General features: G+C 42.8%; 1 protein-coding gene across 6 annotated transcripts in view; it reads left to right on the top strand.

The window, feature by feature from the left end:
- The window catches only part of crocc2 (ciliary rootlet coiled-coil, rootletin family member 2), a 46,985-nt gene that overhangs the window by 25,657 nt on the left and 7,608 nt on the right, over positions 1-13,720 (top strand). For 5 of the 6 annotated variants that reach the window (XM_085449476.1, XM_085449474.1, XM_085449473.1 and 2 more), the window contains exons 18-27: positions 5,512-5,705; positions 6,156-6,283; positions 7,448-7,617; positions 7,694-7,873; positions 8,463-8,597; positions 8,689-8,832; positions 10,865-11,103; positions 11,202-11,361; positions 11,453-11,620; positions 13,282-13,666. In XM_085449476.1, the coding sequence (XP_085305602.1) occupies positions 5,512-5,705; positions 6,156-6,283; positions 7,448-7,617; positions 7,694-7,873; positions 8,463-8,597; positions 8,689-8,832; positions 10,865-11,103; positions 11,202-11,361; positions 11,453-11,620; positions 13,282-13,666 (1,903 nt within the window). The remainder of the gene's footprint in view (positions 1-5,511; positions 5,706-6,155; positions 6,284-7,447; positions 7,618-7,693; positions 7,874-8,462; positions 8,598-8,688; positions 8,833-10,864; positions 11,104-11,201; positions 11,362-11,452; positions 11,621-13,281; positions 13,667-13,720) is intronic. The other variant, XM_085449477.1, reaches the window with a different exon arrangement.

Below are 13,720 nucleotides of genomic sequence, written 5' to 3'. Positions count from 1 at the left end.
CACTGCACCAACTTATTGTCTCTGATGTAGAGGAACACAAACAGCCATTGATGCAATGCATGTTTGACCGGTTTTCTAATAATTCACTGGTGGAAACTTCAAAAGTGTCTTTTAAGTTAAACTTCAAGACTCAGCATGTGGAATAGGTGGCTACTCAGAACAAGTTACAGCACTGGAAAGACTTCATATGGAATCACCCGACTAGTGTCGTGTGAAAAAGCAAGTTTAGTACAGCCAGTTAATATCTAGCTTGTAGAACCACCTTTATATAAGCAATAAGTTGATTGTTTTTTTTGTATGATATTTTCAGTCTTTCGCATGGTTGTGGATGAATTTTGGCCCGCTCTTCTTTACAGGGTTGCTTCAGTTCATTGTGGTTTGCAGGTGTTTAAATATGCGCAGCTCTCTTATGGTCTTGAAGCCTGGACTTTGAGTTTGTCATTGGAAAACCGTGATTCCTTTTTTTCTCCCACTCTGTTGTACATTTGCTGCAGTTCTTGGGGTCATTGTCCTGTTGCATGAGCCAGTTTGGGCCAAGCTTGGGCTTTCATACAGATGGACTCACATTTTACTCTAAAAAACTTTGGCATGCAGAGGAGTTCGTGGTTGATTCTTTGACTGCAAAGTGCATCACATCATCAGCCCTCCTTCATTGTGTTGACAGTTGATATGAGATTTTTGTGCTGTGTTATTTTTCTCCAAAAGGGGTGGTGTCTTATGGTCAAACATCTCCCCTTTGGTTGTGTCTGTCAAAAGATGCAAGTTTGTGAACAAATTGTGGTGTCACATTGGTTGTAGAGAAGAGGCTTCTTCTTGCCAACCCTTCCAAATAAGCCATACTTGTTCTTTTTTTGCCCCCCTTGTACTTCGATGAGTCTTTACACACTAACTAAGGCTGTAGAGAGATGAGACAGTCTGACATTGGGGTGAATTCACACTTCTGGGAAGGCTTTGGTTGTGTGTTAACACACACTGTAATGCTCCAGATCAGACAAAATTTGTACTTTTATAAAAGCTGTTGACACTTAATAGTGATCTACTAATTAAGTGCATCTTTTTAACATATGGCTAGTACCTACCCTTTTAATTCCTACAGAAGCTGTGAGAGTGGAACCCTGTGAAGCTTCTTTCTCCATATGTATATATTGTATGTATTATATTTTGTATAAAAAAAAAAAATGTAAGGTTGGACCCGGGAAGCTTTATTCACAGTAAGACAAGAAAAGATGGGCGTGTGTTACTCAGGTGGCTGCTAACAGCGGTAATGGAGCTCTGGGAGAATCTTTGAAATGGGAGAGAATCAGTTAATGAAGTCCAGAGCTGTGAGGTTGCCTGAGATTGCTTAATGATTCTCAGCTTAGAAATCTTACTTTGTCCGGGGAGAAGGGTGAGACAAGGGAGGGGTAGCTGGTAGGCAGGCTGGCAAATACTTGTTTCCAAAGAAAGTCAGAAAACATGAATGCAGATGAAGAACAAATCCGACTGTGGTCTTTTGACTCCACTATAGGCAGCAGGGAGGTTTCAAAAGCAGTAAAGCAGGAACTCCAGGAGGTAAACTGGGAAGCAGATCAAACGCAAGAGTTACTTTGCGAAACTTGCAGAAATCTCAGTTACACGAGGTTGGCCGATTTACCACCAAAGTGGAGGCGACAATCTGGTGGAGACACTGCCACAGCCGGTCCTTAAGTACCTAGTACTGATGAAGGTAATGAGTTGCATGTGTGCAGAAACAAACCCGAGAAACGACAGCTCTGCCCAGCTCTTCACCTGAGAGCAAGACAGAGAGAGAGAGAGAGAGAGAAACCGACAGCATATACTCATATGAACTGAAAGCTCTTGTGCTTATTATAGAAGCAAATCAATATGCTTTTAAATTAAAATAAAAAACAAACCTTCCCTCAAAATGATTCAGTCCATTCTTCAACTTATTTTCTTTGCAAACTTAAAACAAAGGATGTGTGAGACATTTATTATTTATTTTTGGAACCATTTTGTTAGTTCCATTATTTCACGGTTGAATCATGTTTCAGTGCAGTTACTATACTGTTACGGGGTGCTGTGTCTCCTAATGAATGTTTATGGAGGCAGGAGGTCTGTCTAAATTTAAAATCATTAGAGCCAAATTTTTTAGTGGTTTAGTATTTATTTCTGCTAGAAATTTCATGTTTCACAGGGTTCACCCACCTAAAAGGTTCATTGTCCTCCCCAAAAGACACATCACTGTAGTTTCCAGGTCTGAAATCTTAAACCAAAGAAATTATTTAAACTCGCAATCTTTGTAATGGCCTCCAGGGGGCCACAGCTCTAGTTCCAAAAAAAAAAGACTCCATATATAGATGTCTGTGTGAAAATAGCCGTCAGCTCCTCTACTCTGTGACCTCAGGGAACAATTTACTAATTGATTGCTTTTTTTTAGGCCATATTCAATCAAACATGAACTTTATTTGACAAATTGTGATGAGTTTTGGAGTCGGAAAAGGGGATTATCCAGGGTATAATCATGAGATAGTCCTCTGTTTCACAGTCAGATCTGCCCCTCATTTCAAGACACTAAGATGGCAACAGGACTTCACTAACCACTGGTTGAAGTCATGGTGTCCCTCTCTCCACTCCTCTGCTACCCTGTGTCTTCTTCAGTTTGGATATTGCTGAAATACAAGTTGTTCAAAAGGCATCTCTGAACCACATCAGCTAATTTGCTTTCAGATGGAAAGGAGCAGCAGCGCTAAACTCAAGGGCTATGTTGGTTGCCCTGTTTAAAGGCTGACCCAGACACCCTTCAGATGAACCTCACCCCGCCCCCCACATAGCAAGCAGGTCTGGCCCGGATCTGGTATCAAGCCGGCACTGCTGGCTGACTTCTGGCACGATAAGACATATGTCATCCAGATATGGGTCAGGTCTGGCAATGTAGCCACTGTTTGTGCGATGGAATGCCATATCTGGCCGATTGTGGTTTGGTTTATGTGGCCCAGGCTCATAGAAAACAGGTCTGGCCCGGATCCGGCATCAAACTGGCACTTCTGACTGACCGGTGTCATGGCAGGGTGTATGTCAACCAGATGTGGGCCAGGTCTGGCAATGATGGCACTATTTATGTTCCTATTTTCCTATTTTAGTTAGAAGATCCAAATGTCTTGTTGCAATACTATACTGCTATGGTAGCCAAAGTTTCAAATGCAGGTTTGACAGGTTTGTGAGTGGGCACTTTATCCAAAACCTATTGAGGGTTTACTCATGTTTACCACTGGGTGGTTGTAGCTCAGGAGGTAGAGCAGGTCACCTACTGATCGGAAGGTTAGTGGTTCGATCCCTGGCTCCTCCAGTCTGCATGCCAAGAGTGTGAATGTGTATGAATTTAGTTAGGAAGCACTCGGTTTAGAGAAAATGGGTGAATGTAGCATGTTGTATAGAACACTTTCAGTAATCTTGAGTAGTGAAAAGCGCTACATAAGAATCAGTCCATTCACTGTCTGAACAGAGTTTTGTCATGTTACTTTTGAACTATTATGCACATGTTGTTATTACATGGCTTGATTAAGGTACACATTAGGCTGACATCTGGGGCCAGAGCTGAAACTTCTGGGCAATGACAGGGCCACCAGTGTGTCTGCAACTGGTCTTGTGCTGGCCCATGTGTGGGCCACCTCTGGCAAACCTGATCTGGGCCACCGAAGGGCCGTCATTCTTTGCGGTATGTGGGCCATGTGTAAGCACATTGTGTGGGCCAGATCCAATCCATACCAATGTTGCTATGTGGGCCCTTATATCCATGGTTTTTCTTTATTTCATTCCTTCAGTTGCCACCATAGCTGGACTGGCCATCGGGCATACCGGGCATTTGCCCGGTGGGCCGCTGGCGATATTTTGATTTTATGGGCCGATGGATTTTTTTTTTTTTTTTTTTTTTAGGAAGGGTATATATAATGAAAGGTGTTGGATTGGCCAATTGGTTATGATCGACTCTGGGCTGGACCAATTACAGCCGAGGAGGCCGGATGCACCCTCCCCCTTGTTTAGCAATCAGGTGATTTTCGCACATTGCATGCCAGGAACTCATGGCAAAACAATCCAAGTACCGCATCAAATGCAAGCATTTGCAGCACCACAAAACGTTCATTCTCCGGTTCCAATACCTTCTTGCTTTTTCTTTGCCGCACAAAAAAGGAATGTACAAAACAAAAGGAGAACAATGCCGGTCCGTACAAAGACAGACTCGACGAAAAGACCAAGAAAAGATACGAGGAAAAAATCAAAGGAGTGAAAGGGTCAGACCCTTACGAGCACACAGAGGGACAAAAGACGTTAGCGTGCTGCCCAACTTTCACCACGCTCATATTTATAATTATACGGTTCTTGGAGTGAGTGCATACACTCATGAAGTTTAGTAACTTCAGGTCACTGCAACAAGCCCAGGTACAGTTTACCGACGGATGGGTACAGGACCTTGAAATGCACCGTGTAGAAAGTAAAGACCATCGTACATATCATAAGTTTACCAGTCTCACAAATCGTCGTCATAAATACACATTCATTAACCGTTTATTAATATAACCTTTGAGCTCAACCGTAATTAATTAGTAATGGAAATAATTTCTGGTAGCATTACAGAAATGTAGCAGTGACAATAATATTGTATGTTGTAATCGCAATGGACAATTAGTGATACAAAACAACTGTTTTATCCTGTGAATAAAAGTATATGTTTTTGTCAATGTACCATAATAACAGAAGCGAAACACAATATTGTGTCAGGACAATTTACTATTTATTCATAATAAATAAAGGAGCATAGCGCGACAATTTCTGTTCAGCGCCAGACTTATTTGTAACCTATATCACCAATTATGTTAAGAAAAATGACGTATTAACTACTACAAAACTCTGACCTTTGTGGGAATGCTTGGAGCAGACTAACATGTGAGCTGGAGTGTTCTGAGACGTTATATTTGGTATATCCAGACCATCTGTCGGCTCTTACTTTGGAAACATGGCTTAAAAAATTTCTCTTCAACGACGTAATCCAATAAAAAAAACAAAAAAACGATCTCTTTACCCGTCGGCTTCCCGTGGCTGTCATGCGACCGGCTATTGCAGTTAATAATACAACAGCTTCTTGCCATTTTTTGTGTTTCTTTTTATCGCTGTATAACTGAGTTCAATTGAAAGCCTGCGTGCGCTAGTACCTCTTGCCACAAGTTCCCAGAATCCTTTGCGGTTTTACCCCAGAATGACGTCACATTTTCAATCTTTATCCTGGTGGGCCGGTCTCTAGTCAAAATGCCCGGGCCGATTTTTTGTCCCAGTCCAGCCTTGGTTGCCACACGCAGGTCGTGGCCATAGGTGAGGGTATCCATCTGTCTCCCACTTGTCACGAACAAGACTCTGGCTGAAAATAATCAAAAATGTATTTGTCATAAGTCTGTTGTGAATTGCAAATGCAATATTTTAATGTTTATAATGATGTTGTGTAAAGAAATGTTTTTTTTTTCTGCCTGTGCTCATCTCCAGGTCAAAAGGCAGTTGCAATCTGTGACAGAGGAGCTGTGTGCGTGCAAGAAGGAGCTTGAGACACAGACCGCAGCCATAAAGAGAGCTACCCATGACAGGGAGGAGTTGGCCAAGGACAAGGCAGCTCTGGATGTCAAGCTAAATTCCGCTGACCGAAAGGCCTGTGGTTTCACGCAGGAGCTGGTTGCATTGAGGTCTGTGTGTGTGTTTGTGCGTATTTGTTTGTGTGGTTGGACCTCTGAAATGTTTGGGACCAATTTGATATTTAAAACCAGCTTCACCAGTTTGTTTTTTAGCATTTGCATTCAGCATAAATTGGAGTTAGGCTTGTATCAGTAATGTTTAGTTTGAGAGTGCAAGGAATGAATGTAAGTGAGCACAGTGTCCTCAAAAGCATGGGTGTATCTCTGTGTGTTTGTTTAAATAAATCCAACTGCCGTCGGGTATTTACGGTCATTTTGACTTTTTTAAACAAATTTTACTTTCTAAAGCGTAGCGAGTCTCGTGTAACAAGAGTCTTTAAGTAACATGGTTTTATTTGGAAACTACGCTTGTGATGGATTATTGGGTTTTATGACCTTCTACACCTAAAAGGTTCAAAAGTCTTTTTTCAGCACTCAAACCGTTTTACCACTGTGTTGCAGAGCAGAGAAGGAGTCCCTGGAGACGGCCCTGTTCGAGAGCCAGGAGCTTGCCTCGTCTCTGGAGGCCGAGCGCTCCAGGTTGGAGGGGGAGAGGCGCGGCTTGCTTTCAGCTAACGAGGCCTTGACGCGTGAGTAGCCCTCTCCCTCAGAGACCCCACTGTTCTCTTTGCCAAGCCCCCCGGCCGTGAAGCCTTTCCAGCAACCCACAAGAGATCCATATTTCAGCTGTGAGCTCTGCAACAGCTGGGCTGCAGCATCACTGGAGCTGCTTTCTCAGCTGACCAGGGTCTCACCACTCTGCACAAACATACGCATGAATCAGATAAGCAGGGGTTAAAGTGAACTGAAACGATCCAGAACAGCCCTGCGGCAGCTTTAGTTGATCAGTGGTTATATCTGATAGGCAGTTTAATACATATTATTATAAATTAAGTTAATTTTCTCTGTGCCGCAGTCTGGCTTTGCTTACAGTTGATGCCATGGAGACACTTGCTCAACAAATCAGAAAATAATATTATCCCATGGTCACGCCTGCATACTTCACACACATCCTTTTAGACTCCCCTGCAGATGTGGTATTTTTCTTTTCTTGCTATAAAACAAGTACCACAGGACGGGAGTGAGTATAATTTTTTTTTTCTTTTAAGTGGCAGGTAAACCTAAATTAAACTATTCAAACTTCATCAAAAACAAAAAACCTGCTGTAACTGAAAAATGTTATGTTTGGGAACGTCACTCTCAGAGATAGGAAGGTTATTTTGAAGAGTAAACATGCCTCAACAAGAGATATTTGACAAACACATTTAAAGCTTGCATGTAATGTTACCACTTTTTTCAGAGATAGTGTAAAAGGTCTTAAATTGAACGATAATGAGTTTCTGTTTCTTAAAGGTTTTATTTAAGTTTCTGTGCGTTTAACAGCTGCAGTTCAAACTGGTTAGTTTGACTTACCGTGGTAAAGCGTGGCGCTTGTGGTGTCCATGGTCAGTGTTTGGTTAGGTATTGGGTAACAGTTAAGTTTGAATTTAAGCTAAAGAAGATGTTTAGTATCATTTGCCAAGTTCCACTTTTATGCTAGCTTTATGTAACATCCACTTACGCTGCATTTCGTATTGTATTAGTTTGTCCTTTCTGTCCACTGCACCTCAAGATCTTTGGGTCTACAAATGAGTGCCATTAAGCTAGCATGTTCTTTGATAAAAACTCTGAATAAAATATTGCTGCTTCTGTAACATCAGTGGTTTTTAAAGTTTGTCTGCAACTGAGGTACATGGATGTATTTACCTGTGCAGGTGAAGCTGCTCAGATGCGAGCAGATGCTGAACGGCAATGTGCACAAGCAAAAGAAGAAAGAAGTAAGTTGGAGGAAAAGCTGGCTCAAGTTGAGAGGAGTACCCTGCTGACTTTGACCAGCAAACAGCAAATTCACAGAGAGCAGCTCGAAGCAGAACGTCAGCAGAAGGTGCACTTTGAATTTGCTGGTCTCACTGTCTATTAATCTGTTAATTGTACTGAAGTGTCTGTTTGCTGGTCCTTAGGAGCAGCAGCGTGCAGAGCTGATGCTTCAGCGGGAGCAGGCCGAGGAGCAGCTGCGCAGACAGTGTGAGGAGCTGCGTGCGCACAGCCAGAAGGAGCTGCAGCAGGTGCGAGAAGAGCTGGCCAGGCTGAAGCAGGAGTTCGGCCAAAGTCTCCTGCAGGCTGAGAATGAAAAGCAGCAGGTACATGAGGTGGTCTTTGCAGGTTTCTTATGGTTCTTATGATTGTCAGTGATGTTTAAAATGTTTGTGTATTTGAAGGTAGGCCAGGGGACGACATCGCAATTCTGAGCATGCAGAAGATCTGCAGATGAAATATAAAAGGACTGGAAGATAATACAATTCCTAAAGAAAGCAGAAGAAGCATGAGTTACAACAGAAAAATGAGTATGCAGAATACAAACAGGGTTACAAACAGGGTTGCGTGCAGGTATAACCAGTGAGAGGAGGAAAAACACAATCAGGTGAAGGCAATCAAGGAAACATGAAGAAAGGACCTTAAAGTAAAGGAGAATAGCACAGAAAAACAATAGTTAAAGTAAACCAGGAAGTGGAAATGAGGAAGACAAAGGTTCAAATTCATTGGTAAGACAGAGGGAGACAAAGACAGGGAAAGAGTGCAGACACTAGGACAATATAAAAATTACTGACAGTAAATGACAAGTACGAACTGTGGAACCGATTTCTTTTTGTCCAAGAACCAGTGGCCAAGTCAGCTTCTTTTTCTGAGCTACGTATGAATGATTCTGACCTCGCAGTGTGTTTTGATCAGGCTTTGTCTCAGATGGAGGCAGAGAAGGCTGTCCTCACAGAGAAGCTAGCATCCCTGCGAGAGGACCTGGCCACAGCGGAAATGGATATGGAACGCCTGCAGAGGGAATCACTTCGCAAACAGGAGCAGGACAAGGTAAAAATATGACGGGAGCATACTGGCTCTGTTCACGTTTCCTTGCCGTGTTGTAACTCGGCTGACCGGTTTGTGTTTTCATATGCTGCAGAACCAAATGGCTGTCCTGCAGTCTGAGCTGCGTGAACTGCAGCTGCATTTTGAAGAGTCTTTGAACTCGCATGAGAGTGACAAAAAGAGTCTCACTGAGCAGGTCAGAGAGTTGAACCAGCAGAGAGAGCATGCGCAACAGGAGGTAGGAACTTTTAAAAAAAGTTGATGTAAGATTTTAACTTAACCTATTTTGAGTTTATTCTCACGAGTATCATAGATCAGACCAATCTGTATTCACTGTAATACATAATCATTGTGAATTAAATACCAGCCACAGGTACCAACCAAAGGACCCTGAAACATTACTTGTTTTCTGTGATTATACTTTCACCACATAATATCTAGGAAGGTACCGTGTCTCTTGTTTTTTTGTTTTTTTAAATATATGGTGTATCAGTTGGCTCTCACTAAATTGGCACAGGTTTGTACAGTAGTGTCACAGAAATGGTTCGGAAACTTTTAGTTTGTTTGGCTTGGCATTGGATGGGAGACCTTTCATCTGCTTCTGCTGTGAGGGAGAGTTTGCACCAATTTGTACCAGTACAAGCGAGAGCCATTTACCATAAGCCTATGTTGACATTGGCTGGTGTCACAGAGCTTTGCTAACATCAGGGTGCCATCAGGTGCAGCGTGCACTGGGCCAAATCCTGCAAGGAAAGGTGGTGCGGTGTCCTCTCTTAAGATTTCTACTCAGCTCGCAGTTTCTGTGTCCTTTTCCTGTCAAGTCCACAGGGGAAAAGTTTGGTTCTGTTGACCTTAATATAAACATTAAAGTGCAATTAGAGACTATAATTTTGGCTCAGTGACATACCTCTCGGAGCCAAATGAGGGAGCCGTAAATCTCATCTCTCAGGGTTGCTTAAGGTCAGGAATCCAAGCACAGGGTCGCTGGGCGTTTTAGTGAAATAACAAGCTCACACTCACCTCATTAAGATGTAACTGCAGAGCTGTAAAGGCCCCACCATGCCATGATTTAAAAGCTTGGCCTTCCTGGAAAAGGAGATTGTTTATCTGTGTGCGGCTTATTGGTTTCATTTAAAAAAGAAGCAAAATTTAGCGTCACCCTGTCTTCGTGCTGTCTCCTTAGTCGTGTCAAAGTATAGTGAATGGGGATGAGTGGAGCCAGAGCACAAGAGTTTTGAGGTTTGGCCGGCCCTCCCTACCATATATCAAGTTAGGCTTCAGCAGCGTTGTCATATTTGGCCACCCCTGCTCGCTTCCTTGTTTGATTATTTTCACTAATCCCATCTCAAGATTCTCATGTCAGAAAGCAGGAGTGAGGACATGTGACAAAGAATCGAAGAGCATGAAAGACGAAGAACGATAAGGGGAAAGAGGTAGAACGAGAAAGAGGAGGATACGGTCTCTGGTACCATAATATCAAATCAAAGTTTAAGTTAACCCCTTGTGTAAATAAGCCAGCGGTGGAGTGTTTATTTTCTCCGTCGCAGCAGCGAGAGGCTGGCTCCGCTGGGACTCCGGGTCCCCCTCTCCCATCCGCATAACACAACACTGCTGCCCTCATATTCTCTGCCTCCTCCACTGCCCTCCACCCCAAAAAATCAGATAAAATAAAGTGGAGTTGGGCTGGATCAGCACTGGCTTGTTTTTTCTCACTTTAGAGTTTATAAGGACGAACCATCTTGTGTGGCCTCTAAACATAACACTCTTCCTCCTCCTCATCCTGCTCCTTGTCCTCCCTCTTCTCCCTCCTTCTCCCCTACCACTTCACCAGGGGGGCTGCTGTTTATCATGTCGCTGTCTTCGCACTGTGAGCTGCAAAGAGGAGACAGGGAGAGACAGCACCTGGCTAAAGGCCCAACTGGCTCTTATGCGTGCCCCGCTGAGCTCGGGCCTCCCTTCAACACACAAAATGTTGCCATAAAACAGAATATAGGTCAGAGAGTATTTTGAGATAGTGCAGATAATGCTTAAAATAGGAGATGTTGAGGAATAGCTTTCAAACAGTGAGGCTATGATGCATTATCCGATCCTAAGTCGGCATGCAGGAGGATTTTGTTACCAAATAAATTCTGGGCTGGAGCGAGAAGAACTCAAGAAAAAAGCTCAGTGTTTCTAAACTATTTATTTCATTTTCTTGCTCTTGTTTGTGACCCTCTAATTTTCTTTATTGATACATCATGCCTTTAATTCTCTGTAACTTTCCCATGAAGTTGGAGGGCCTCCGTCAACAGCTGCACGAGGGAGAGGATGGACGTTTTAAAGGGCAAAGGGAGTTGATTGAGGCTCACAGAGAGCTTCAGGGCTGTGCACAGGAGCGAGACAAGTTACGCAAAGATGCTGTGGACCTGAGAAGGCTCTTGGGTAATGAGACCCGAGAGAAAGAAGCCATCCAAGCCTCAAACCAGGAGCTGAGAGCTCTCGTCAAGCGAGCCGAAAGTGATAACAGCAGGTATGGCTGCCATGCAAGGCACGTTGCTATAATCGTCCACCAACAGTGGATGTTTATCATATTTTTTAATGTGTAAATATTAACCACGTCTTGACTAGTTTGAGACGAGCTGTGGAGGAGAATGAGCAGAAAGTGGCCGTCTTAGAGGAGCAGAGGAGCTCAATGCAACAAGAGGCAACAGCTCTTCGGAGCGGCATGAGAGAGCTGGAGAAGTCTCGTCTGCAAGCGCGCAGAGAGCTGCAGGAACTGCGCAGACAGGTGAAGAATGACTGAGGTCACTGGTTTCCATCTGATTTATTTGAAATGAAGAATTATATCAGAGTAATTTGTGCTGTGCTGACATGAACAGTTAAAGGTCCTCGAAGGAGAGAACATCCGGCAGAAACAGGAACTGCGAGAGCTGCAGGCCAGGGTATGTGAGGAGGAGCAGAAGGAGGAGGAGGCACGTCGTGAGGCTTTCACCCTCAAGCAGAGAGTGCTGGAGTGTGAAGCTGGCAGGGAAGCGGTGCTAAACGAGGTAGAAGGCCTCCGGGAGTTAGTATGCTAACAACACGCTAGAGCAAACATTCAACCTTGGCTAACATACCTCACATGTCACACTCACACAGTGACAGTCAGCATGAACCATAACACACTACTGCGCAGTGGGTTTGAAAAATCCAAATGTTGCTCAACATTTTAGCAAATTATTGAATTATAAATTCATTATTCAAGCTCTTCAGTCCCATAAATTCACATTGAGGGTCCCTAAATTCCCATGACCCCTTCCAGCAGTAAGTGAATATCGGGTGGATGTGTGTATTCTGCATGCCAGAATAAATTGATGATCATTATGATATATTAGAACGCTGATTAATGATGATGTTTCCCTTTTCAAACTACATATAAACCAGTCTGTAAGCTCAGTAAACCACTTTAGGTAATGGCCAATATATTCTCCAGTTTGATCTGAAACAGGCCGGACCAAGAACGTTTTTAACATAAAACATCTCCACATTATCTAAAACCAATCTGAAAACAAATGATCAAAAATAAACTCGTGAAAATAGAAGCAAAAAAATAAGTTACACGTAACAGCAAGTCTGCAAAAAGTGCAAAACCTGTACGTTCAGAATATTTTGGAGCTATACAGCAGTAACTTCATTTCTTTATAAGCAAACATGCAACATTGCTACAGTGGTTAGGGCTATCGCCTCACAGCAAGAGGGTTGTGGGTTTGAATCCACTGGCCAATATAGAAGAACAGTTCTATATTTCTTATTCCCGATGCTAAATACCTCTCAGCATTAACTATGTCCCACCAAAACACACTTTGTCCCACATGTAGCTTGTTGGGATCCCATCACTTAAAGTGGTCTGCATCTTTGAAACTCTTCCTTTAAACCCAAATGGAAAATAAACAGAAAGAATTGACAGGATTGTGGGTTTCATGTTATGATTTACTCGTGAGACTGATGCCCTTTTGCGTTTTTCTAGAAACAAGTGCAAAGGGACACCCTCATCTTCATTTGAGAAAAGCCTGATGTATAAAACTTAAACATTTGCTATTGGAGGAAAGTTTGTTTTTATTTCTCTGACATGTAGTGGGTTATAAAGAAGGGTCAGGGTTCCACAGTATATTAATCAATTGCTGTTACTCCTTATTTTCTCATTTCTGAGGCTCTATCAGTGAAGTCGACAAGCTTGTCATCGGGAAACAGATGAACTTCTTAAAGCCATGTTGTTTTTATTTACACAGCTACATTTAGGCCACTAAAAATCCTTTGGAGCATGATTGGAACTACAGTTATCAATAATAATGTTTTAAATGACAGTTTTTCAGTGTTGTAGATCAATTTATGTTCACATTATTAATGCTGCAGTTAAACAGTTAAAGATTCAAATACATGTAAAGATGTAAAAAAAATTTTAAAAAAGATAATCATCATCATCATCATTTACAAGATTGACATATTTTGTAGTGAGATTTTGGTCTCTTTAACGTTTTGGTTAAGGAGCATTTAATAACCTGTTAATTTATTAGGTCGAGCTGTGTCCTCAAATTATAATAGATTACAAATTCTGTTATTGGTTTATCGCATTTATCACATGAACACTGCTAAACATTTTCTACTTTATGTAATTAACACATGATGAACCATATTTAGTTTTGCTGATTTTTTCTTGGTGTTTGCACAGGTCGCAGGTTTACAGCGTCGTGTGATGGAGCTGGAGTCCACGGAGCATCAGAACCGAGAGCTACTGCAGGAAAAAGAAACTTTTCAGCGGCAGAGTGACCAGAGGCACAGGGAAACCACCGCCCAGCTGGAGGCAGCACTGGAAGATGCCAGGGCGCAAATCAAAGAACTCTCCATGCAGGTTGGTGTTGCTAAAAACAAGGCCCAGAGCGTGGAGGAGCAGCTGGAAGTGAGCGATGCCAAATGCAGGGACCTGGAGCTCAAGCTGGCGGGGCTGTATGCAGCTCTGCGCCGCACTGTTGGCATCAACCACGTGAGGCTTTCAGACAAACCAGGGTCACGAAGACGGTTTCCTTCCCCTTGGAGAAGCCACTTCTATTCAAAAGGTATAGTTGGGTCTTACAATAGGGCATCATGGTGCCATGTTTCTCTCTGAAAAG

Source organism: Copadichromis virginalis, linkage group LG23, assembly GCF_057382275.1.
Source record: "Copadichromis virginalis isolate Kocher_CV1m ecotype Utaka linkage group LG23, C_Virginalis_male_GT1.1, whole genome shotgun sequence".
NCBI lineage: Eukaryota > Metazoa > Chordata > Actinopteri > Cichliformes > Cichlidae > Copadichromis > Copadichromis virginalis.
This window is presented reverse-complemented; position numbering and strand designations above follow the sequence as displayed.